The 25,257-nt window shown below is 35.6% G+C and overlaps 1 protein-coding gene across 1 annotated transcript in view; it reads left to right on the top strand.

Moving 5' to 3' along the window:
• Nucleotides 1-24,683, top strand: part of SCN11A (sodium voltage-gated channel alpha subunit 11) — a 93,531-nt gene extending 68,848 nt beyond the window's left edge. Inside the window, exons 23-27 of the mRNA XM_074289230.1 lie at nt 3,273-3,326; nt 8,337-8,478; nt 10,410-10,510; nt 16,210-16,489; nt 23,557-24,683. Of these exons, the coding sequence (XP_074145331.1) occupies nt 3,273-3,326; nt 8,337-8,478; nt 10,410-10,510; nt 16,210-16,489; nt 23,557-24,641 (1,662 nt within the window). The 3' untranslated portion in view covers nt 24,642-24,683. The remainder of the gene's footprint in view (nt 1-3,272; nt 3,327-8,336; nt 8,479-10,409; nt 10,511-16,209; nt 16,490-23,556) is intronic.
• Nucleotides 24,684-25,257: the final 574 nt, after the last annotated feature.

Here is a 25,257-nt window from a genome sequence, read left to right as displayed (position 1 = left end):
GAAAGGTGTAAGAAACCAACTAAGGAAAATTATAAGGAAATTCAAGTATAAAACTAAAAGGAGAACCACAAACAAAAGAATTATGGGAAAGAACAAAGAGTTTTGTAACTACATCTTTTTACTGTGAAGGTTAGTAAAATCATCATACTTGGATTAATATTACAATAACATCAGTCATCACTAAATGGACTAAAGAGCTGGTAGAAAATGGCACGAAAGAGAAATAAGATGGAAAAATAGTTGGACTAAGAGAAAAATTATGTTCAGTTAATTAATAAGCATTTATTAAGGAGATCAAGAAAGTCTTCTTTCAGAAGGTAATAGTTGAGCTGAATCTTGGAGGCAGAGAAGAAACAAGGAGGATACAAAGGGAGAGAATTCTGAGCATGGGAGATCACTAGTGAAAATGCTGGACTCTGGAAGTGAAATATCTGATGCCAGGAACAACAAGGAGACCAGTGTCCCTGGATCATAAAATATGTGAAAGGGAGTGAAATGTGAGAAGCCTAGAAAGGTTATAGAAGACTTTAAAAGCCAAATGGAGGATGATATATTCGATTCTGGAGCTTGTTGAGGAGGAGGTGGGGGCATAACATGGTCAAACTTGGGCTTTAGAAAAATCACTGTGGTAATTGAGTGGAAGATGGCCTGGAACAGAGAGGGATTTGAGGCAGGTATGCCCACCAGAAGACTGTTGCAAGAATTCAGGCTTGAGTGATGAAAACCTGCAACAGGATCTCATTTCTGAGAGTGGAGGGAAGGAGATGTCTATGAGAAATGGTGTGAAAGTAAAAGGACAAGACTCAGGAATAAATTAGCTATGTGAGGTGAGTGTGAGTATGGAATCAAAATGATATCAAGGTTATGATGAATCTAGGTGACTAGGGAGATTGTGCTGTACTCTATAACAATAGGGAAGTTCAGAAGAGGAGAGAATTTTTTGGGGGGAGATGGTTTTGTTTTGCATATGTTGTATTGGAGATGTCAACAGGACATCCAGTTCAAGATATTGAAGAGGCAGTTGGTGATGCAAGGCTAGAGCTTTGGAGAAAGGTTAGAATTAGATATATAGATGTGAGGATCTTCCTTGTAAAGATGATAATTGAATCTATGGGAGTGGTTGAGAACCAAACAAGATAACATAGAGAAAGAAAAAGGCCCAGGGCAGAAATTTGTAAAAGAACTGGGTGATTGACAGTATCTAAAAAAGTAGAAAAGCAAGGAAGATGGAGAATGAGAAAAGGTCATTAGATATGATCATTAGTAGGTCGGGGGTAAATTTGGAGAGAGAAGTTTCAGTTGAATGAGGAGTCTAGAACTCAGATTGAAGAGTTTAGAACGAAATGAGGAGTGAAGGCACCAAGTGCAGATGACTTTCCAAAGAGTTTAGCAATGAGTGGGAGGAGAGTTACTGCTATTACTTAGTGAGGATTTTCAGATCAAGTGAGGTTTCTTAAGGAAGGAAAAGACCTGAGTTTCCCAGGAGGGAAACAAACATTAGGCAGGAAGCCATCAAAGATTAAGAAAATAGGGATAATTGAGGGAGAAGTCGGACAGAGAAGATAGATTGATAGCAAGAAGTAGAAGGGTTCTTCTTGGGCCACCTTTTCATGGAAGATGGGTTTCAGATGGACAGGGATAAGACTGGGAGATTCAGTATTTGGAAGCTGAGGTATATAGATTGAGTGCAAATGAGGCATTGGTGATCCTGAGGAAAACCTGAGGGACTGGACAGAGGGTGGTGCCCTCTCTATAGAGGGAGATGAGAAGAAGAGTAGATTGAGAATGGAGGAAAAACCAAGACATGAAATCAAGAGGCTTTGATTACTATTCAATACATTTCAACAATCCAGTCTCAAAGAAGACAGAGCCAGAATGTTAAATGGTTTAGTGCAGTACAACACTTCAGATAAGTTAAGCATAGTTTGGCACCACATAAGAACAACCCAATGTCTTCCTCCACTAGGATGGTCAGTATGGAAAGACCTTCATGCTTCCATGAATTTTCACCTGGTAGGCAATATTTTTGCTTTCTAAGAATAGATATCTAGGACTTATTGTCACATTGTAGGGATGACACTTTGACACTTTTTGGAAGCTGCTTCTTCAGTACATTTCACCACTATAACAAGCACTGGTGAGTGCTTGTTTCTCAAGTGTAGCTCTTCTTGGATTACTGCTTTTAGTTCTTGAGGTTCCAAGCCTATCTCCCTCTGGAGTCTCATTCTCATTGAATGCAGTGTGTCAAGGCAGTGAGTGGTAACTTTGGAGAACTATTCTCTCCATACCATTGAACTTCACAGTAGATGGTCATATTCAAATGGTAAGGGTTTGGGGGTATGAAATGCTGTCTTGATGGAGAGTGGGTTTTGAAGGGAGTCAGGTTCAAGCTTATGTTCTGAACCCCATGTGGATACAATTCATATATATTACATGGTCCAGAAGTACTTGGACTTGGGCCTAATCATTTGTCTTCACCTAGTTCTCTTCTTTTCTTTCCTTTCTTTTCCTGGGCCCTTTCCTTCCCCTTCTTTTCTTAGTGAGTCTCTGTTACCAAGTTCTTTTCTGACTTTCAAGGTTTCTTTATCTTTGTCCTCAGCAGTCTGTAGAGCTTCAGTTCTAGCCCTTTACAGGTTTCTTTTCTATATAATCTGTTCCTCTGTGAGCAGGTTTCTTGGGAGGCTTCTGGAGCCTCCAGCCAGAGCGAAGGTAGAATTTCGAATCCTCTTTTTCCCCTCCAAAAGTGTGGGATTGCTGGACTTGCAAATCCACGGGACATCTTCTCCTTGACCCAATCCAGAATGAATCCTCAGACTCAATGTTCCTCTTTTTATCCTCCCAGAGAATGGGCTTATGGGTACTCCCAGGGCTTGTGGGAACTCCTTCAACCAATGAATTTGCTTCTTTAAAGGTGTAAACTCATTTCAGAAGTTTAAAAGTGTAAACTCTTTTAAAGATTTGAACTAAAGGTGTGAACTCTGAGCTAGAGAATTGCCAAGTATCGACTTATCACTTAGTAAGAGCCTAACATTCATGTATGGGTGGAAATGGATGGCCACTGAGATCTTGTCTAACTGTTGAATTCTGTGATTTTTGTTCTTGAAATTTTCCTTTAATTTGAATTATAAACTCTTTAAGGCTTGAGAAGTTTTCTATACTCATAATTCCTCATAATCATTTGCAGATGAGTGTACAATAATGTCTATTGATGTTTATATTTCATTCCCCCAAAATAGTGTATAACAATGTTTACTATTATTGTTTTGCTCTAGGCCACATTTAAAGGTTGGACGGATATTATGTATACAGCTGTCGATTCACCAGGGGTAAGTCGGAGTCACTGGGTAATTTTCTAGATTATCTGAAAGTAACTGGGTAAGCTCAAGGGTGTTTTGGATCATAGTATAGGGGGCATGTTACTATGACCAGAGGTCATTGTATTGCAACCTAAAAATACCCGCAATGGAGAAAATCTACTCCAACAGAGATGGGTAGACAGTACCAGTGTTTCCTTGGCTGTCTTATTTGGGTGCAGACTACAGGGAACATTGATCTCTCAGTAATAGAGCTTCTAATATTTCTACTCCTAGGAATCAGCAAGATGGAGTATTTTCTCTGAGTCTCTTTTCCCCTGCTTAGCTACAGAATCCTAGATGCTGAAGGCTCAGGAAATGAGATCATGTCCCAGGAGAACAGAGAAAGAGAAGTCAGAGTTGTAAACAAAAAAATTACGTTATTGATTTTACTCAGAGCTGGAAAAGACCACGTCCAACCATAAGGTTACAGAAGAACAAATGCAGATTTAGAGAATATAAGAATTAGCCCAGGTCACGTAGCAAACCAGAGATAGAGTTAAGAGCAGAAGCTACATTTCCTGCCTCCTTGTAAACACACACATGTGACTGTTTTTTTTTTTTTTTTCCTTAGGATCTCCTTGAGGTCTGCCATAGTTTATATACATTAAGTTTTCAGACACTGTGGGTGTCTAAAAATGTACTCTCCAAACGAATCTAATGTCAGAAACACCACTACCTTTAATAGTGAAAAGCCAGGTTACAGATGAGTTGTGAGAAGAAATGAACTTCAGGGAAATGAACTCATACCACACAAGTATAGATATGCTGATCTTTGAATCCTAGAAAAGAACTTTAACACTAATATCTGAAATAAGAGGCAAGGAAGGTGAGGTCTGACCAAACTGTGTTTGTTCTCAACTTCCTATAGTGCTTAAGTCTAAAATTATTAATATTAATATCTTACTCTTTTGTGTTTCACCGTGTTGGTGCTGGTAACAACCAACTAATGAGAAAAACAGTCCAGGGATGGTTATAAATCTTTAATAGAGAAAGAAACACTGATTCAAGTGAAACAACTTATCCATGATCATTTGACTGATAATTGTCAGAGTTAGGAATTAAACTAAAGTCTTCTAATACCAATTCCAGGGTTCATCACCCTGTCACATACTGGTTTCTAAAGCTAGATGTGGAGACAGAGTCAAGATGTCAGATTAGAGACAGCCACCCAGTTGAACTTTCCAAATATTATCCTCTAAACAACTTCAAAATAACTCCTTAAATCAAATTTTGAAACAGCAGTCAATTAAAGGTTGGAGTGACACATTCTTCTAAGACACTTAGAACATTAGCAGGAAAAATCTGTAACATTGGAGCAGGAACCAGCCCAGAACATGAGAGGAGCCCCAGTTGTGGGCTTTAGAAGTAACAACAGCAGCAGCATCTTTGGGAACTCACAGCCCAAGGATATCTACATTTTCTTTTCTTTTTTTTCTTTTGACTTGGGTGGTTTACTCCCAGCCCAAGATTACTGATCAGAAGTGGATCACAGGGAACCCTTAAATGACTTTGAGGCAACTGGTACTGATTAGCAATTCTATTGCCCATGAACAGTTCTGGGTGATAGTTTCAGGGTGAAGAAGAGCACTGATAGTCACAAAGAAGCGGAGACCCTAGTTCTAATTCCAAAATGGAGAAAAACACCAGCACTTGTGGCTACAGTACAAAATAGAGATTAATATGCAAACCAGGAAAACAGTGACCACACTTTGTCCTGGATCAAATGACCTTGGAAACAGATGAAAACATAACCCCCCACAACTACCTCTAAAAGTAGCAACAGAAAAAGTTAGAAGACACTTTTGGGACAATGCCTCCCCATTTCCAGGTGAACAAAACCCAATTTCACTATAACATTCAAAATCAGGAAATGAGATGGAAAAATAAGCTTGTTTGCTTATTTGTTGTTGTTTTAACAAAAAAAGAATTTGTCAGTAAAAAGCTATTGGTGGCAAGGAAGACAAAGACATAAACTCAGAAGAAGACAATAATAATAAAACAACTATAAGCAAAACCTCAAAGAGAAATACTAATTGGTTCCAGGCTCAGCAAGAATTCCTGAAATCATTAAAAAAAAAGGTAGAGAAAAAATTGGGAAAAGAAATGAAAATAATTCAAGAAAATAAAAAAAGAATAACAAGAGTTTAATAAAAAGCAATATAGCATATTGAAGAAAATAACTTATAAAAAAGAATTGGATTAATGACAAGAGGCACAAATAATCGCTGAAGAAAAATACTCCTTAAAAAGCATAATAGAACAAATGAAAAAATGAGATATAAAAGTTCAATAAAAAGCAATTCCTTAAAAATTAGATTCAGGCAAGAAGAAGCTAATGACTACACAAGAAATTAAGAAACAATGAAACAGATTCAAAAGAATGCTAAAATAAAAGAAAATGTGAAATATCTCTCTGGAAATACAACTGACTTGGAAAAAGGAGAGGAAAGACAGTTTAAGAATTGCTGAATTTCATGAAAGCCATAATTGAAAAAAACACCCATATCACATTTCAATAAATTACCAAGGAAAACAGCCCTGATATCTTAGATCTAGAGGGTAAAATAGAATTTGAAAGGATCCAATAATTACCTCCCGAAAGAGATGCTAAAATGAAAAGTTATAGCTAAATTCCAGAGCTCTCAGATCAAGGAGAAAATACTTCCAGCAATAAAAAAGAAACAAATTAGAAATAAGCCATATTAAGGATCATGTAAGATTTAGTAGTTTCCATGTTGAAAGAGTGGAGGGCTTGAAATATAGAATTCTTATTGGGAAAGGAGCCAGGACTACGACCAAGAATAACTTACATTACTGTACTTACATTGTTGTACATTAAGTACAGCAATACTTACATTAGCAAAATAAAGTATAATCTTTCAGGAGGAAAATGGATATTTAATGAAGTAGACTTTCAGGTATTCATGAAAAGACCAGATCTGATTATAAAATTCGACATTCAAAGAGAAGTCGAGAAAAGCATAAAAGATAAAACTGAAAGTATAATAACAAGAGCCTCAATAAAGTTAAACTGCTTACATTCCTATATGGAAAGAACTTTTATCATTACTAGAACAGTCAGAAGGAGCTAATATAGCCAGAGGACATATTGATCTCCAAAAAAAAAATGGAGTGAGAAAGAAATGAATGGGAAGAAAGGGAAAGGGAGAGATAGAATGGGGATATTTTTCTCACAAAAAGAAGCACACATGGAAGAACTTTTATTGTAAAGAAGAAATTATGGAGTAAGTAATCTTGAGCCTCTCATTGAAGCTGGTTCAAAAAATGGATATGTATATGAATATGTATATACACTCAGTTGAATATAGAAATCTATCTTATCCAATAGGGAAATAGGAGGAAAAGGAGAGGAGCTATTGAGAGGAGTGATAAAAGGATGGTTGGATTAAAGGAGATAGTGATCAGAAACAAAACAGATTCTGGGGGAGGGACAAAATATAAAAAGAGAGAAAAGGATAAACAGAAGAAAATGGGATGGAGGGAAATATATAGTTAACATAACTCTGAATGTGAATAAGATGAACTCATCTATGAAACAGAAGAAGATAGCAGGATGGATTCAAAATCTAATCCAACAATATGTTATGTATAAGAGATATATTTGAACCAGAAAAATACACAGAGGTAAAATAAAGGACTGGAGAATATGATTTACTTCACTAAGTAAAAAAAGCAGGGAGAGCAGGACTTTAGAAAGAAATGAAACTCAGAATAGCTAATTAAAATGGATAAACAAACAACTACACTTTATTAAAAGATTCTGTAGATTATGAATTTTTAAAAAATTTAAGGGCATATTTCTCTGAAAAAGTCCTCATTTCTCATATAATAAACTGAGTCAATTTTATAAAAATAAGAGCTAATTTCTCAGTTGGTAAATAGGTAGTTTTCCAGAAGAAGAAATAAAAACGTTAGTCACATGAAAAAGTGACTATTGATTAAAGAAAAGCAAATGAAAACAAATCAAGTTACCATCTCACATCTATGAGAAATGATAAGTGATGGAGGAGATGAGGGAAAATAAGTAAATTAATAAACTGTTAGTTGTTAACTGGTCCAATCATCCTGCATTTTGGAACTGTGTCCAAAGAGTAATAAGACTATATATTACTTAGCAATACTATTACTGGGTCTGTACCCCAAAGAGATCAAAGGAAAAGGAAAATGATTTACAATAATGCTTATAACAGCTCCTTTTTGTGTTTACAAAGAATTGGAAATTTAGGGAATACTCATCAGTCGGGAATGGCTGAACAAGTTACTTTATGATGGTGATGGAATACTATTATAAGAAATGACAAAGGGAATGATTTTAAAAGACCCAACATAATAAGACTTATATGAATTGATGCCAAGTGAAGGGAAAAGGACACAGATCATTGTGTATGGTAAAAACAATGTAATAATAATGATCAACTGAAAAAGTTGGCTATCTTAATCAATACAAAAATCGAAGACAATTCCAAAGGAGCCATGATGAAAAAAATGCTACGCAACTTCAGAGAGAGAACTAATCAACTCTGAGTCCAAATTGAAATATAATTTTCTCGCTTTATTTTTCTTGCTTTTTTGTGATATGGCTAATATGGAAATGTTTTGCATGATTTCACTTGATTGCTGTTGTTATCATATTGTTTGGTTTCTCTATGGATGGCAGAAAATGAAGATAAGAGAATTCAGTACTCAAAAGTTAAAAAGAAAAGAATGCTAAAATTAATAAAATTTTAAAAATTAAAAATAAAAGCTTGATAAGTGTTTCAATAGCAACATAGAGCAGTGCTGCCTTCTGAGATGAAATAGCTCTTAATAATCTAGATGTAACATAGCAATAATTTAGGATGTTTTCTGGTATTACTTATTTGAGTTGAGTTAAAACCACTTTGGTCTTTAAAATAAGTCGATCAAAAGGAGAATATATCTTTCCCTGATGATTTTTGTCTTCTGTTTTCACTCCCATAGAGAGGGAAGCAGCCAATCTTTGAGACAAATGTATATGCGTATCTCTACTTTGTCGGTTTTATCATTTTTGGCTCATTCTTCACTTTGAATCTTTTCATTGGTGTTATCATCGACAACTTTAACCAACAGCAAAAAAAGATAAGTGTCCTGATGGTCCTTGTTTGTTATGTACCTTTTGCAGAGAGAAGGCCAGGAGGAAGCATTTGTGCTTCTTAATCATGATGGGAAAATGGTGCTACTGTATTACTGTCAGCATGGCATATCAAGAGTCAACTTTTGAGCTAGAAAATCTAGGATTCATGCCCTCCCTCTAACACATGCTGGCTTTGTGATTCTGAGACAGCCATTGAATAATTCAAGGTTCTGGGAAATTTTTAAGAGTATAATATACAAAGAAGGTGGTGATCTGCTGTGGCAGAGGGAATTTCCTCATGGGGAGTCCCCTATAACAATAAAGCTAAGTTCTAGTTCCTGCACTTGTTAGTCTTATAACATGTAGGATTTGACATAATAACATTCATATTTCCATGCTGTGAAGAGAATTTCTGGACTTAAAAAATGTATACATAAAAAATGTTATACATATTTGACATGTATTGGTCAACCTGCCATCTGGGGGGGTGCAAGGAGGGGAAAAATTAGAACAAAAGGTTTGGCAATTGTCAATGTTGTAAAATTACCCATGCATTTATCTGGTAAATAAAAACTATTTTAAAAAATGTTAGAAAGGGCCCCTTTGCATCCCTTTGTATGTTATGCTCTGGATGCTTCTTTTGTTCCTCGGTCTGCTCATCACCATGCCCAAAGATCATCAATGATGTCTGTAGTGCCATTCTAGATGATCATAAATGGAGGACATTAAGGATTTCACCATCTGAATGGGATCTGGGTCTTCAGTATACCTTCTCTGTCCTAGAAAAGGAGTAAATTATCCCTTCCATTAATAAGGAGGAAACATGCTGAAAGAGACTCTAGAATTTATGCCTCTTAAGAACCATATCAATCCCTCTGTTTCTCCCTTTACTTTCTTCTCTCTTCCTTTCACCTCAAAAGATTGTACTGCAGTTAATTCATAACAGAAGGTTACCTCACCATGGTATATATTCATGATACTTGTTTGCACTTTCATAGTAATTTAGGAACCAATCAGGTAATGAAACAGAACTCTCTCTCCATGTAAAAAAGCCTCAGAGACCTGACTTGGGTCTATGTTATAAATATTTTCCATTTCACCATGTTCTTCCACAATCATGACCATATTAGAAGAGCCCCTTGAAGGGCATTATTTGGAGCTTCGAGGCAGACAGCATAGTGCATTTGTCATCTCCACCCTTTTCTCTGAGAGTATCCATGAGCTCTTCTCCAGAAAGACCACTTCTACATTCCCTCTGCTGGGGGTGCCCTTGGAATACAAAAGCTTTCCTCGAATTCAGAACATTTTTCCCCACCGATATTCTCTATCCTTTTGCAATACCATTAATGAAAGGCCCCTAAGAAAGTGCAAAAAGTTAGAGTAAGACATCAAGACCTTTCCATGGCCACTTGATATTGCTATCCTTAGACAATTTTTGAGACTGAGAATTTTCTTTTTGCTAAAGATTGTAGGAAAGTCTAAGTTTCTCTGATTTGCCTCTCAGAATGTTTATTCCTCTTAATTGTCAAAGAACAAATTATTTGTAAACCTGTACAAAGTCATTTGGCCCATCTTCCTGGTTTTATAGACGTTTAATATATATTAGTATAGATTATAATTTACTTTTTAAAAAAATAAAGGTATGGTAAAATTTTTGAAAACAAATTGCTTTCTTCCCATAAGATAGGCATGACTATAAGTAGTGTCATCCTCATATTAAGTATTTTAGATGTAATTTTTATTTTTATATTCTCCATTAAGATGGAAATCAGCTATTAATGAATAACCTTCCATAGCTTTGCAAAAGTCTTATAGAATCTCTCATGTGGCTTCCTGGGATGTTGAAAATTATAGAAATGCAAAGCTTCATTTCTGAAACTTCAGATTGTCTCCCATAATGGACCCAGAAAGAAATAACAATGTTTTTCCAATGTACTTAGGTGGCCAAGATATCTTCATGACAGAGGAGCAGAAAAAATATTACAATGCAATGAAAAAACTGGGATCAAAGAAGCCTCAAAAACCTATTCCAAGGCCTTTGGTGAGATCAACTGAATTGTTATAAATATAAATACAAATGTATATATATATATATATATATATATATATATATATATATATATATATATATATATCATAGATAGGAGACAAAATTAAATTTATGAAATATTATGGTTTCTTTGTAAGATAGCACCTTCACTACATTTATATCCATAATTGGTGGATAGGAGCCTCCCTCTTCCATGAAGATGCTGCACCTTAGTGGATAGTCTTTGAGAAATGTCATGGCTGAAAAGCTCATCGCCTAAAGTTAATATGAGTTAACTTTGTCTGGTTCTAGACCTATACCTAGTAGAACCTGGGAGAGCTGGCATCCTGCTGACCTGGCCTGGGGGAAAGGCACCTCCATCCTCTGTGAAGCATCACAGGAGACTTTAGCCAAGGGGAAAAGAATAGATTTTTTAAAAAATTAATTTTTATTATGATGAACTTAATAAGAATGAATTTTTCTTGAATATAAAGTAAAACAGGAAAACATGAAACAACAAATTTCTCTTCTATACAACTTGCTTTTCTTTTTTAAAGTATACATTTATTATTATTAATAACTTCCCTAAAACTTCTCCTTAAACTCCCTCTCTTCTCCAAGTTTCCATAAGTGTATATATATAGACAAAAAATTATATATATATATACATATATATACATGATTATGTACATATATATGTATTTATATATATATATATTTATATATAAATATGCAAAACCTCCACTTTAAGAACACTTGATCACAATCTTCTGGAGTTGTGATTGGCCATTGCATAAATCATCATTCTTAAATCTTTCACAACTCCTTTTCTTTATAATGACATTATTACTGTACACTTTATTTTTTTTGATTCTGCTTATTTAGGTCTGTATCAATGTGTATAAGACCAACTTGGTTTATCTAATCTATCTCCTTTCATTATTGCTTACAGATCAATAAAATTCATAAACTATAACTTCTATAAATTCTCCAATCGATGGGCTTTGTTCCCAATTCTTTGCTCCAATGAACAATATTACTATATATATTTTTGTGCATATGGATTTTTTCCCTATTTTTCTGATTTTGGGAGGGATAGTAATGTTATCACTGGGCCAAAAGGTATGAACAGCTAGTGACATTCAAGGCATAGTGCCAAATTGTTCTCCATTTTGTGTGTTTGAACCAATTTATAAATCAATCGATAGTGTATCAATCCTTGTATAGATCCTTTGAACAGTGGTCATTTATTTCCCCTTTTGATCATATTTGCCAATCTGATATGTATGAAGCGGAATCTGGGTTGGTTTAACTTGTCCTTCATTTCTCTTGTTAGTAATTTGAATTATTTTTTCAATGATAATCGATCACTTGATTTTCTTTTATAGAGAATCTCTTCAGTATCTGTTAACTCTTGTTCTCACATATTTTATTTTGTTCTTTTTCTAGCTTTTTGGTGCATAACTACTTCATTGATCTCATCTTTTTCTATTTTATTCATATAAACATTTAGAGATATATAAAACTTCCCTGAAGAACTGCTTTGGCTGCATCTCGTAAATCCTTCTCTTAGATGAAATTATTGATTGTTTCTAAGATTTCTTGAATCACCCATTCTTTGGATTAGATTGTTTAATTTCCAATTAGTTATTGGTCTATCTTTCCCTGACCTTTTATTACATGTAATTTTTATTGCATCATGATCTGAAAAAATACACTTAATATTTCTGCCTTTCTGCATTTGATTGTAAGGTTTTTATGCCCTAATACATGGTCAGTTTTTGTGTAGGTGCCATGTACCATCAAGAAAAAAGGTATATTCTTTTCTATCTCCATTCATTTTTTTCCAGAGGTCTATCATATCTAACTTTTCTAAGATTCTATTCCTTAACTTAATTCTTGTTTATTTTGAAGTTAGATTTACCTCCACTGGTATAGTTTTGCAGTCTATTTTTTCCTGTAACTGACTTAACTTCTCTAAGAATTTGGATGCTATACCACTTGGTGCATATATGTTTGTCTATGGTACCTTTTTAAAGCAATATTTAGCAAAATTCCTTCCTAGTCTTTTTTAATTAGATCTGTTTTGCTTTTGCTCTGACATCAAGATTAATATTCCTGCTTTTTTTTACTTCATGATATATTCTGCATAATAATTTTCTTCCCCAGTCTTTTATCTTTATACTGTATGTATTTCTGTTTCAAATGTGTTTCTTGTAAAGAATTTATTGTAGGATCCTGGTTTTTAATCTGTTCTGCTATGCACTTCTGTTTTATAGGGGAGTTCATCCATTTTACTTTCACAATTATGATTACTAACTATGTATTTCCTTCCATCCTTTTTCCCCCTATTTATACTTTTCTCTCTTCTTTTACTCTCCTCATCAGTGTTTTGCTTTTGACTCCCACCTCCCTTCCTTCTTTCATCCCTTCTCCCTTCTCTTACCCCTTTATCTTTCTGTTTCTGCCCTCCCTTTACTTCTGCTCCTCTCTTTTCTTTTCTCTCTCCCTCTTCCTCTTTCCCTATTGGGTGAAATAAAGTTTTATACCCGGTATGTATATTATTTCTTTTTTGAGCCAAATATGATGAGATTAGCCTTCAAACAATATTCATTCTCCTCCATTTTCCCTTCTGCTATAATATCTTTTGTGATTCTTCATGTGCTCTATCCGATTTTACTTCCCCTTTCCTCTTTTCCAGTTTAAGCTTTTAATGACTTTTTTCTTATATCATCACATCAGTGTCAATTTATACGCATACTCTTATCTATACCCTTTCTAACTGCCCTAATAAAGATGTACTTTTCAAGAGTTACAAGTATCATCTTCCCATGTAGAAATGGAAACAATTTGACCTTTGAATAACATTTTTTCCTTCCTGTTTACCTTTTTATGCTTCTGGTGAGTCTTGTATTTGAATACTAAATTTTCTATTTAGTTCTGATCGTTTCATCAGGAACTATTGAAAATCCCCTACTTTATTGAAGGTCCATCTTTTCCCCTGAAACAGTATACTCAGTCTTTCTGGGTATTTAATTCTTGGTTGTAATCCAAGCTCTTTTACCCTCCAGAATATAGTATTCCAGATCTTCCAATCCATTATTGTAGAAAGTGTTAAATTCTGGATAATCCTGACTGTGGTTCTTTGATACTTATACTATTTCTTTCTGTTCTTGACCTTATAGTTCTGGAATTTAGCTACAATATTTCCTGGAGTTTTCCTCACAGGATCTCTTTAAGGGGATGACTGATAGATTCTTCCAATGACTATTTGGCCCTCTGGTTCTAATATATCGGAACAGTTTTCTTTGATGAGTTATTTAAAGATGCTGTTCAGGCTCTTTTTTTGATCATGGTTTTCAGATAGCCCAATAATTCTTAAATTATTTCTCCTGGATCTATTTTTCCAGGTTAGTTATTTTTCTAATGAAGTATTTTTCATTTTCTTCTATTTTTCATTCTTGATTTTAATTGTTAAACATGCATTTCCCCCCATTTTTTCTTTTTATTGATTTTCCCCCTTTTTCATTCAAGTCAGCTCTCTGTCCCTAAATTTAGTCTTGTTTACACTACTTTGATTCTTCTCTATTCCAATGGACTAAGCCCAACCCTGACTCCTATTTACTTTCACTCTTTTAAATTCCTCAAATTTTATTTAATTAATACTTTATCTTTCTTTTTATGTATTCATTTATCTATTTTCCTTCTCTTTTGACCTATGTCTTTTCCTTGCCATTTAAGTGAGTAGTCCAACTAATTTAAGCCACATTCTTCTGCAGTATCCTTAATGTGGTCAGACCAGTGTGTTATAGATCCAAGGGTTAGAGGTCCAATAGGGGTGAAGTAAGAGGTTAAATACAGAAATTAAGATGGGATTTAGGGATCCAATGGGCTAGACATATGGTAGAATTAGAGTTAGCATATATTTTAGAAATTAGAGATAAATTAGAAATTAAGGGTTTGTGGTTTCTTGCCAAAGGGACATTGAGCCCATGTGAAATAAGAATTGGATACAGGATTTGGAGAAGGTTAGCTTGGAGGACAGCAGGGCAGTGCCAACGGTGTGCACATCAGTGTAGATCCCAGAAATACTGGGCAGCAGAACAGGCTGTGGTATAAGCCAAAGTAGCAGATGAGCAGGTGAAGGAAAAATCCTGGAAGCAAGTCAGTGGTTAGTGTTACTTTTACACTCTTGTTTGTTCATTTGGGCAGGCTGAATTCTTCTTAACCTTGTATAGGATTTTCTTGGCAGAGGTAATTCAGTGATTTGCCATTTCTTTCTCTAGTCGATAAAGGTGAACAAAGGGTAACTGATTACCCCAGACTCACAGAACTAGTGAATATTTGAAGTCAGATTCTAAACCCTATTCTAGCCCTTTGCTTCCTAGAGCCAGAATATGATGGGCCATCTCCACATGGCTAATGTAGTACCCAGGAAGCATTGCCTATCTCCTTCTCTGGTAGAACTTGTAGCAATGAGAGTAATTATCCAGGGTGGCTTGTTTTCTGATGACGGGGAAGATTCTCCTGTGGAAGAAGGAGACTGCTCCTCAGCAGATTCTTCTAACAGAATCAGGAGACAGTAGGCTGTAGTCATGGGGGATGATGAAAGCAAGGGTGCTGAAATGGAAAGTGAGCAATAGCAACAATGTCACTTTGTCTAATAGAGATTAGAACAAGGAGTGGGGAATAGTGAGACTAGAAGGGAAGTTGGAACCAGGTTGTAAAAGGATTTAAGAGTCAAACAGAGAAGTTTATATTTATCTTTGAGGCAGTAGAAAACCATTGGAGCTGACTGAGGTGAGGTTTGACCTGGTCAGTCTTGTGCTTCAAGAACACCATTTGAGCAATTTGATGAAGAAGGCCTGGAATGGGGAATAGACTTGGGACAGGGATTATTAAGAAATAATTGCAATAATGTGAACTTTGTGATAGAAAGAATGGGAGCGACAGCAGAGATGAATTGGAGGTAGAAATGGCAATATTTACAGATGACTAGAGATGTGGCGTGCGGAGTCAAGGATCAGGTCAAAGCTACAAGCTTGAGAGAAGGCTACAGTCTTAAAGGATTGGTGGTTTGTTTGACATAAAAAGTGTAGTTTGGTAAAAGGATGAGTTTGGAAGAAAAGATAAATCCTCTTTTATGTTGAATTTTAAATGTGCATAGAACATTTAGTTCAATTATTAATAAAATAGGAACTTGACAGGAAGGAGAGACATTTAAAAGGGTAGGGTCTGACAAGGTTTCTGGAAAAAAACAAAAAAGCAGTAATAGAGGAATAGGGAGTTGGGGGGATCGCTTGCTTTTACCCCAATAAGAAGGAACTGACTTATATAATAGTTTACAGTAAGGCCCATTAACACAATAACAAAGACGCCACTAAATGGAGGTAATTCTGCCATGGAATTTGTTGGATCTGTGTATTATAAAATAAAATCTTAGAATGGGAATTATGATACCATAGATGAACCTCAAAAATGACCAGAATTTATTTATCAAGTTTCATGGATCACCATACACCTGTGGCTGGAATTCCCATAATATCCGAACTATAGATTGACCTCAATATTTCCAAATTGTCCCGTGGAAAGACAAAAATATTTTCTCCTTTGAATTCCATCCCTATAGTTGGGAGGAAAGCTTGTGAATGAGTGTTTCATTTATTTTATTTGTATAACTCATGGATTTTTCCTTTGTCTTCTTTCCGCAGAATAAATGCCAAGCTTTTGTGTTTGATGTAGTCACGAACCAAGCTTTTGATGTTTTCATCATAACTCTCATTTGCCTTAATATGGTCACCATGATGGCAGAAACGGACTCTCCCGAAGGACCCAATCCACAAAAAGCACAACTTCTGGAAACCCTCAACTCCTTCTTTGTTGTCATCTTCACAGTCGAGTGTCTCCTAAAGATCTTTGCTCTGAGACAATTCTACTTCGCTAATGGTTGGAACTTATTTGATTGTGTGGTTGTGGTCCTCTCTGTTATTAGTAAGTAAAAATGATGGCCAAGGTTTATAAGTACAGTTTCATCAACTATACCCAGTATCATTTTAACATTAATATGGCATTTTGAAAACTTGGCTAGCTTTTAAAAATGTCACTTGATGCGATAAAGTTGGAAGAGTTTATGGCCTGATTTCTGTCTCTTTGGTTTTGTCCAAGGTGACAAAATGAAATAAAAATTTCAAGTCATTGGACATTTATTAAATGCCTACTGCATACAGGACACTATTAGAGGTAGGTCTTAAGTAAGATCAAAGTTTAGCTAAGACTCAGTCTTTTTCCTTATGGACCTTACAACTCAAGTCCAGTAGAGGGAGATGTTACATATAGAAATAACTATTATACAAAGCAATTTAATTCAACAAACAGTTATTGAGCCTGCGTTATGAACATGAGCTCTACTGGGTACACGGAATATAAAGACAAAATGGAAAAGAGGAATTTGAATCTTTGAGGAATTGTGATCTTATCAGAGATAGAACAAATACAGGGATCAGTAAAATAAGGAAATTTGCAGGGGGAGAGAGAGCATTTATGGAGGAGATAAGACATACGGCAATGATAATACTTGCTCACAGTATAGCACTTTTAGGGTGACAAAATGTTTTTTTTTCACTAATTATAATAGTTCTCTCAAATATTTCTGCAATATAATAGGGATCAGTCAGCAATATTCAAGGTCTTCTGATGAGAAGGAACCTATCACCTTCCCAAGTCATCCATTCCATTCCAAGATACAGCCAATTTTGAGGGTCTTTTTTCTCACATTGAATCTTAATTTGCTTCTTTTCAACTCCCATCTATTATTCCTTATTCTGAATGCTAGGGCCATGGGGAATAAAAGTGATTCTTTTGAAATAGGTTCTCTTGCGGGGGCAGCTAGGGGGCGCAGTGGATAGAGCACCAGCCCTGAATTCAGGAGGACCTGAGTTCAAATGTGGTCTCAGACACTTAACACTTCTTAGCTGTGTGGCCCTGGGCAAGTCACTTAACCCCAGCCTCAGAAAAAGAGAGAAAAAAAAGAAATAGGTTCTCTTGCCATTCTGATCCTCCACTGCATACTTTTTAATTTTATATTCTTAATAAAATGTGACCGATAACAAACATTGTCCATCCAGGACAGAGATTGGTTAGTCTTGGTTTTTTTTTTTTTGTTTGTTTGTTTTGTTTTGTTTTGTTTGTTTGTTTGTTTTTAACAAATGAATGAGAGGTCAAATAACTCCCCCAGGTAACACAGTTATGAAGTTTAAGTACTCAAACTTTAAGTAAGGTATTTTTTTTTCTTTTTATTAATTTTATAATTATAACATTTTTTTGACAGTACATATGCATAGGTAATTTTCTTTTTTACAACATTATCCCTTGCACTCCCTTCTGTTCCGAATTTTTCCCCTCCTTCCCTCCACCCCCTCCCCTAGATGGCAGGCATTCCCATACATATTAAATATCTTATAGTATATCCTAGGTACAATATATATGTGCAGAACCAAATTTTGTGGTTGTTGTTGCAAAGGAAGAATTGTATTTGGAAGGTAAAAATAATCTGGGAAGAAAAACAAAAAAAAATGCTCACAGTTTACACTCATTTCCCCGTGTTCAGTAGGGTATTTTTTTTATGATGATAGCTAGCTTTTATAGAGAGCTTTAAGTTTTGCAAAGCACTTTGTAGATGTTATCTCTTTTGATCTGAACAGCAGCCCTGGGAATAGGGATCATTATTATGCCCATTTTATAGATGAGGAAAGAGTTTCAGTGATTAAGTGTCTAGGGCCACATAGCTGGAAAGTATTAGAGAAAGGGTTTGAAGTCAGGTCAAATCTCCATACACTATGCTATCTCTCTGTCTTCATATGCTTGTTCCCCCAAATTAATATAATATAGCTTAGAATGTGATTGATAAAAAGGAGAGATCCAAAGTCTTAGGAGTAAGATGAAAAAGATGTGATTTTCAACTGGAGATCAGTTGAAGGCATTTTGAAGAAAGTGCTCTTTTAGTAAGGGGAATTGAGGTATGATTCAGTCTAAATGTATGTAGAAGGCAGAAAGATGAAAAGTATTGAGATGGAAACAGACTGGACCAAATAGGAAGTTGTGGGTGAGTTAGCCCCTTGGCCTTGAATGTAGGAGATCTTCACAGTGAGCTTTAGGTAAAGTAGAAAGGAGTTGGGTTGGGAGGTGTGTGAATGCTGGGCTAAGTAGTTTGAATCATAGGTTTGGAGCTGGAAATTCCATCTCTCTCATTTTACATTTGAGGAAATCAAGGCCATGAGAAGTAAAGTGATTTGCTGAAAGTCAAACAATTCTGCAAGACTCAGGATCTGAGTGAGGCTGAGATTTCTCCAATTTGATGAGGGACAAACACATACTATATGGGGTGTTGGAGTCCAAAGTTACTATCCAAATGAGGAAGCTCAAAAAATTAAATAAAAACAAATGAGGTAGGCAAGTTGGCCCAGGGCAAGAAAGCATCTATCAGTGGCCTCTTCCTACCTTCCTAAAGAGAGCAGATTCATTTAGTGCCCTTTAAAATGCCCCTGATATAAGAAGAGCAGATCGCTTTAGAGTTTTTTTCTAATCTTCTGTTCACTAAAGTTCATTCTCTTACAGTCTGTTTTGCTCATTCTGTTTCTCACAAATGTAAGTTGGTAACTTTATATTTGCATTGCTGATAGTTCTTTAGTCAAACAAATATTTATGTTCTTGCAAAATGAGGGTAACCTTCCCCTTCTCCTACCTCAGAGAGCCTAGTATAATTCTGGTGAGTCTTGTGTATTGTGACTCAGACTCTGGCGTTTGGTGAGCTGGAGCAAGGTAGCAAATATTGGATGATCCCTTGGACTCTCTCCATCCACATGGATGGAAAGTACCAGAGAGAAGAAGGAAAAGAGAAAAAAAATAGGTATCTTTTCTTTTAGATTGAGAGAGGACTGGACTAAGGGATCACTTAGAGTTTGCTGTGTCATAACAAAGGGCTAAAGTCTTTACTCTGAACAGGAAGTCCAGAAATGGTCCAGAGTTCTGCAGATCAGAGGAGATTCCCTTACTTGTCTCCATTATACTTCTACTGGGTAATGGTGAGTTTATAAGAGAACCATAAAATACCCTAAGCAATTGTTATTATTATCATCATTTATTATTAACATGGATAAGAACTCACATTAATATTGGCTTTAGTGTTTACGAGCACTGTTCCCATATTGCCCCTATGAAACAATACAAATACTTTTATCCCATTTCCACAAATAAGGACATTGAAGCTGAAAGGATAAATGCTATAATCACAGAGCTCATATTGGGTTAGCCATTAGCTAGTGGTGTGATTATGGTTGTCTGCCTTGGGCATAAATTTAGTAGCAAATCTGGGATTTGAACCCAGTTCTTTTTGACTATACCTAATTTATTTTTGAAGAAACAGATGTCATCCTCGATATCTCACTCTTTCACTTCCATATCCAATCAAATACTAATTCCTATCCATTTCACCTCTGTGGTACCTCTCAAATATGTTCCTTTTCCCATCTGATGTTCCTTCCCAACTGATGCAGACCCTCATTACCTCATACCTGGCCTACTGCAATAGATTCCTGGTGGGTTTCTTTGTCTTGAGATCTCCCCACTCTAATCCATCCTCCATTTAGTCTAGTGATTTTCCTAAAGCATAAGTCCAACCATGTCACCTGAGTCACTCACTAAACTCTAATGACTAACTGTTGCCTCCAGAATCAAACATAAAATGCTGTTGAGCATTCAAAGTCCTACATAACTTAGTCCCCTCCTAATTTTTTAGGCTTCTTATACCTTACTCATCAACTCTTTAATTCAGTGACATTATTCTCATGGCCATACCATGAATAAAACACTCTATCTTGGGGGTCCCTCCAAAGTGAGGCTGTCCTCCATGCCTGGAACTCTGTCCTTCCCCATTTCTGCCTCTTGATTTCCTCACATTCCATCAGGTCCCAACTAAAATCCCATCTACTATTGGAAGCCGTTTCTCTTGGTCGTAGTGCCTTCTCTTTATTGATTATTTCTAATTTACATATTTTTTTCTGAGGTAATTGGGGTTAAGTGACTTGCTTGGCAAGGTCACACATCTAGGAAGAGTTAAGTGTTAAAGCCAAATGTGAACTCAGGTCCTCCTGACTTCAGGGCTGGTACTCTATCCACTGCACCACCTAGCTGCCCCTAATTTATCCTTAATAAAAAGTGTTCCTAATTATGTTGTCTCCTTCATTAGATTAACTGAACTCCTCAAGGGGAAGGACTGTTTTTTGCTTTTCTTTTGTATTTCTGGTACTTAATCTGGTGCTTGTAGACATTGAGTAAATGTTTCTTGGTGGACTGAATAAGAATCCAAATGAGAAGAAAATCTGATTCCTGGCCTGTATCATGAAAGGATGCAAGAAATTTTTTTTCTTTTTTAAAAAAATTATTTTATTATGGCAGAAACTAGGCATGGACCCACATTTAACACCACATACTAAGATAAGATCAAAATGGGTCCAAGATTTAGGCATAAAGAACGAGATCATAAATAAATTAGAGGAACATAGGATAATTTACCTCTCAGACTTGTGGAGAAGTAAAGGAATTTGTGTCCAAAGGAGAACTAGAGATCATTATTGATCACAAAATAAAAAAATTTGATTACATCAAATTAAAAAGTTTTTGCACAGACAAAACTAATGCAAACAAGATTAGAAGGGAAGTAATAAATTGGGAAAACATTTTTACAGTTCTGATAAAGGCCTCATCTCCAAAATATACAGAGAATTGACTTTAATTTATAAGAAATCAAGCCATTCTCCAATTGATAAATGGTCAAAGAATATGAACAGACAATTTTCAGATGATGAAATTAAAACTATTTCCACTCATATGAAAGAGTGTTCCAAATCACTATTGATCAGAGAAATGCAAATTAAGACAACTCTGAGATACCACTACATACCTGTCAGATTGGCTAAGATGACAGGAACAAATAATGATGAATGTTGGAGGGGCTGTGGGAAAACTGGGACACTGATGCATTGTTGGTAGAGTTGTGAAAGAATCCAACCATTCTGGAGAGCAATTTGGAACTATGCCCAAAAAGTTATCAAACTGTGCATACCCTTTGACCCAGCAGTGCTATTACTGGGCTTATATCCCAAGGAAATACTAAAGAAGGGAAAGGGACCTGTATGTGCAAAAATGTTTGTGGCAGCTCTTTTCATAGTGGCTAGAAGCTGGAAGATGAATGGATGCCCATCAGTTGGAGAATGGTTGGGTAAATTATGGTATATGAAGGCTAGGGAATATTATTGTTCTGTAAGAAATGACCAGCAGGAGGAATACAGAGAGGTTTGGAGAGACTTACATCAACTGATGCTGAGTGAAACGAGCAGAACTAGGGGATCATTATACACTTCAACAATGATACTGTATGAGGATGTATTCTGATGGAAGTGGATATCTTCAACATAGAGAAGAGCTAATCCAATTCCAATTGATCAATGATGGACAGAATCAGCTACACCCAGAAAAGGAACACTGGGAAATGAGTGTAAATTGTGAGCATTTTTTTTGTTTTTCTTCCCAGATTATTTTTACCTTCCGAATACAATTCTTCCTTTGAAACAACAACAACAACAAAATTCGGTTCTGCCCATATATATTGTACCTAGGATATACTATAAGATATTTAATATGTATGGGAATGCCTGCCATCTAAGGGAGGGAATGGAGCGAAGGAGGGGAAAAACTCAGAACAGAAGGGAGAACAAGGGATAATGTTGTAAAAAAATTACCTATGCATATGTACTGTCAAAAATGTTATAATTATAAAATTAATTTTAAAATTATTTTATTGATACATTTTGTTTTATCTTAACAATTCCAAAAACAATCTTATCCAACTCTTAAAAAATAGATAAAAAAAACTGTCTAACATAGTTTTGGGGACTGATAGCACAAGTGACATTTTGTAAGAAATTGTTTTTCTTTTTTTTTAATTTAAAATTTTTTTTTATTAATTTTATAATTATACATTTTTGACAGTATATATGCATGAGTAATTTTTTTATAACATTATCCCTTGTATTCATTTTTCCAGATTTTCCCATCCCTCTCTCTACTCCCTCCCCTAGATGACAGGCAATCTCATACATTTTACATGTGTTACAGTATAACCTAGATACAATATATGTGTATAAATCCAATTTTCTTGTTGCATGTTAAGTATTGGATTCTGAAGGTATAAGTAACCTGGGTAGATAGACAGTAGTGCTAACAATTTACATTCACTTCCCAGTGTTCCTTCTCTGGGTGTAGTTGTTTCTGTCCATCATTGATCAACTGGAAGTGAGTTGGATCTTCTTTATGTTGAAGATTTCCACTTCCATCAGAATACATCCTCATACAGTATTGTTGTTGAAGTGTATAGTGATCTTCTGGTTCTGCTCATTTCACTCAGCATCAGTTCCTGTAAGTCTCTCCAAGCCTTCCTGAATTCCTCCTGCTGGTCATTTCTTACAGAGCAATAATATTCCATAACATTCATATACCATAATTTATCCAACCATTCTCCAATTGATGGACATCCATTCATTTTCCAGGTTCTAGCCACTACGAAAAGAGCTGCTACAAACAAGAAATTGTTTTTCTAATGGAGTCCATTCTTTATATTTGCTCTCATGCTCTCATCCCCAAGGTTCGTCATAAAATCAAAAGATCCTTGAGATTGCAATCCTGCTCTTGAGAGTCCATTAAAAAGCTATGCTAATAAATCATTGGCTTCCTAGATCTCACATTATATTTCTTTGGGACAAACTCAAACTGAAATGGCTAACATTTAAGGACGTTTAGAAATAAATATTTTTACATCAAATGATATCTTTTTAATTGTCAATAATTTCATTTCTTCAAAATGCCTTTTTGATAAAGGGTTCAAAACTCCCTGGATAACATAAAAGTAACCAACACAATTTGTAGATAGAAAAAAAATTATCCATTCACATGAGTTCAGAATGTCTTCTAGAAAATTAATTTTTAAATTTTTTTTTTTCCTAAAGGCCTTTTGGTTTCTCAACTGGAAAAGCATAAGACAATTCCATTCCCTCCGGTGCTCTTCAGAGTTATCCGCTTGGCTCGGATTGGCCGAATACTCAGACTCGTTCGAGCAGCTAAAGGAATCAGGACTCTTCTTTTTGCACTGATGATGTCACTTCCTTCCCTATCCAACATTGGGCTTCTGCTCTTTCTGGTCATGTTTATCTATGCCATTATTGGTATGACGAATTTTTCCCACGTGAAATATGAGGCAGGGATTGATGACATATTCAACTTCAAAGACTTCGGCAGCAGCATGCTCTGTCTCTTCCAAATCACTACGTCAGCAGGCTGGGATGCCCTTTTAAGTCCTATGTTGACTTCAAGAAATTTATCTTGCAAGCCAGAGAATTCTCGTTATACTAAAAGTTCTTGTAGTTCAGAAAGTTCATATTGTTCTAAAAGTGACAGTAAACCAAATAGTGAGTCTGTGACCTCTGTCATGGCAATTACCTTCTTTGTCAGTTATATCATTATCTCCTTCTTAATTGTTGTGAACATGTACATTGCTGTGATTTTAGAAAATTTCAACACCGCCACTGAAGAAAGTGAGGATCCCTTAAGTGAGGATGACTTTGATATATTCTACGAAATTTGGGAAAAATTTGATCCCGAAGCAACACAATTCATCGAATACTCGGCTCTCTCAGACTTTGCCGATGCCTTGCCAGATCCCTTACGTGTGGCCAAACCAAATAGAAATCAGCTTCTAATGATGGATCTGCCCATGGTCAGTGGCAATCGGCTCCACTGCATGGATATACTGTTTGCTTTCACCACGAGAGTGCTGGGTGACTCCGAGGGAATGGATTGCCTTAAAAGCCAGATGGAAGAGAAATTCATGGAGGCTAATCCTAACAAGAAGTTATATGAACCGATTGTGACCACCACAAAGCGCATGGAAGAAGAACGGTGTGCAGCTGTCATCCAGAAGGCCTATCGACACTACTTGCTGAAAATCAGTGCCAAGAAAAAACCACAGCAGATGGTTTGCAATGGAGCCGTTGTTACCTTGGAAGTACCTGATGGCAAAGTTCACTTTGACTGACACTGACTGAGATCAATCAACAGACTGATCAGAGGCTATATCCTTGAAGCTTTGCCTTTATCCTATAATGGTAGCATAGAGTCAGCAACTTGATGAGTATTTATTTTCAGGTTTTTTAAATTATAAGACATAAATAATTATTTATTTAAATATTTGGTGAAGTCTTTAAAATGATTTATGTAATCTCATATAACAATGATATGCATCAGAGTTTCCTTTTTCAAAAAATCTGATTCTGTATTAATGCATAAAAGAAAATTTATAAAGTTCTAGAGAATTAATGTCTGAATTATATTTAAATATCATTTCTTCACCCATAGAAGTGGCATGGCACCCTGATATAACACCTTGCTTATAATAATAATCACACACAATGACCTTGCATGCTAACCAGGAAATGCTGTGAATTAACCACTATAGATGTTTTGTGTGATTGTAAAAGAAATTAAGCTTACTTAAAGCATTAGATGTCACATAAAAAAGCATTTATTGATTTTGTCATGAATGCTTGAAAAATTAAATATTAATTCTTGTTATATTTGGAAGTCATTCATGTTTTATAGTACTCCTTGGGCTTACTTTCTTGTTTTTTCATTATTTTAGGAGTAATACATGG

This window comes from Sminthopsis crassicaudata, chromosome 1 (genome assembly GCF_048593235.1).
Source record: "Sminthopsis crassicaudata isolate SCR6 chromosome 1, ASM4859323v1, whole genome shotgun sequence".
NCBI lineage: Eukaryota > Metazoa > Chordata > Mammalia > Dasyuromorphia > Dasyuridae > Sminthopsis > Sminthopsis crassicaudata.
Note: the sequence above shows the minus strand (reverse complement) of the source record. Positions and strands in the feature narration are given on the sequence as shown.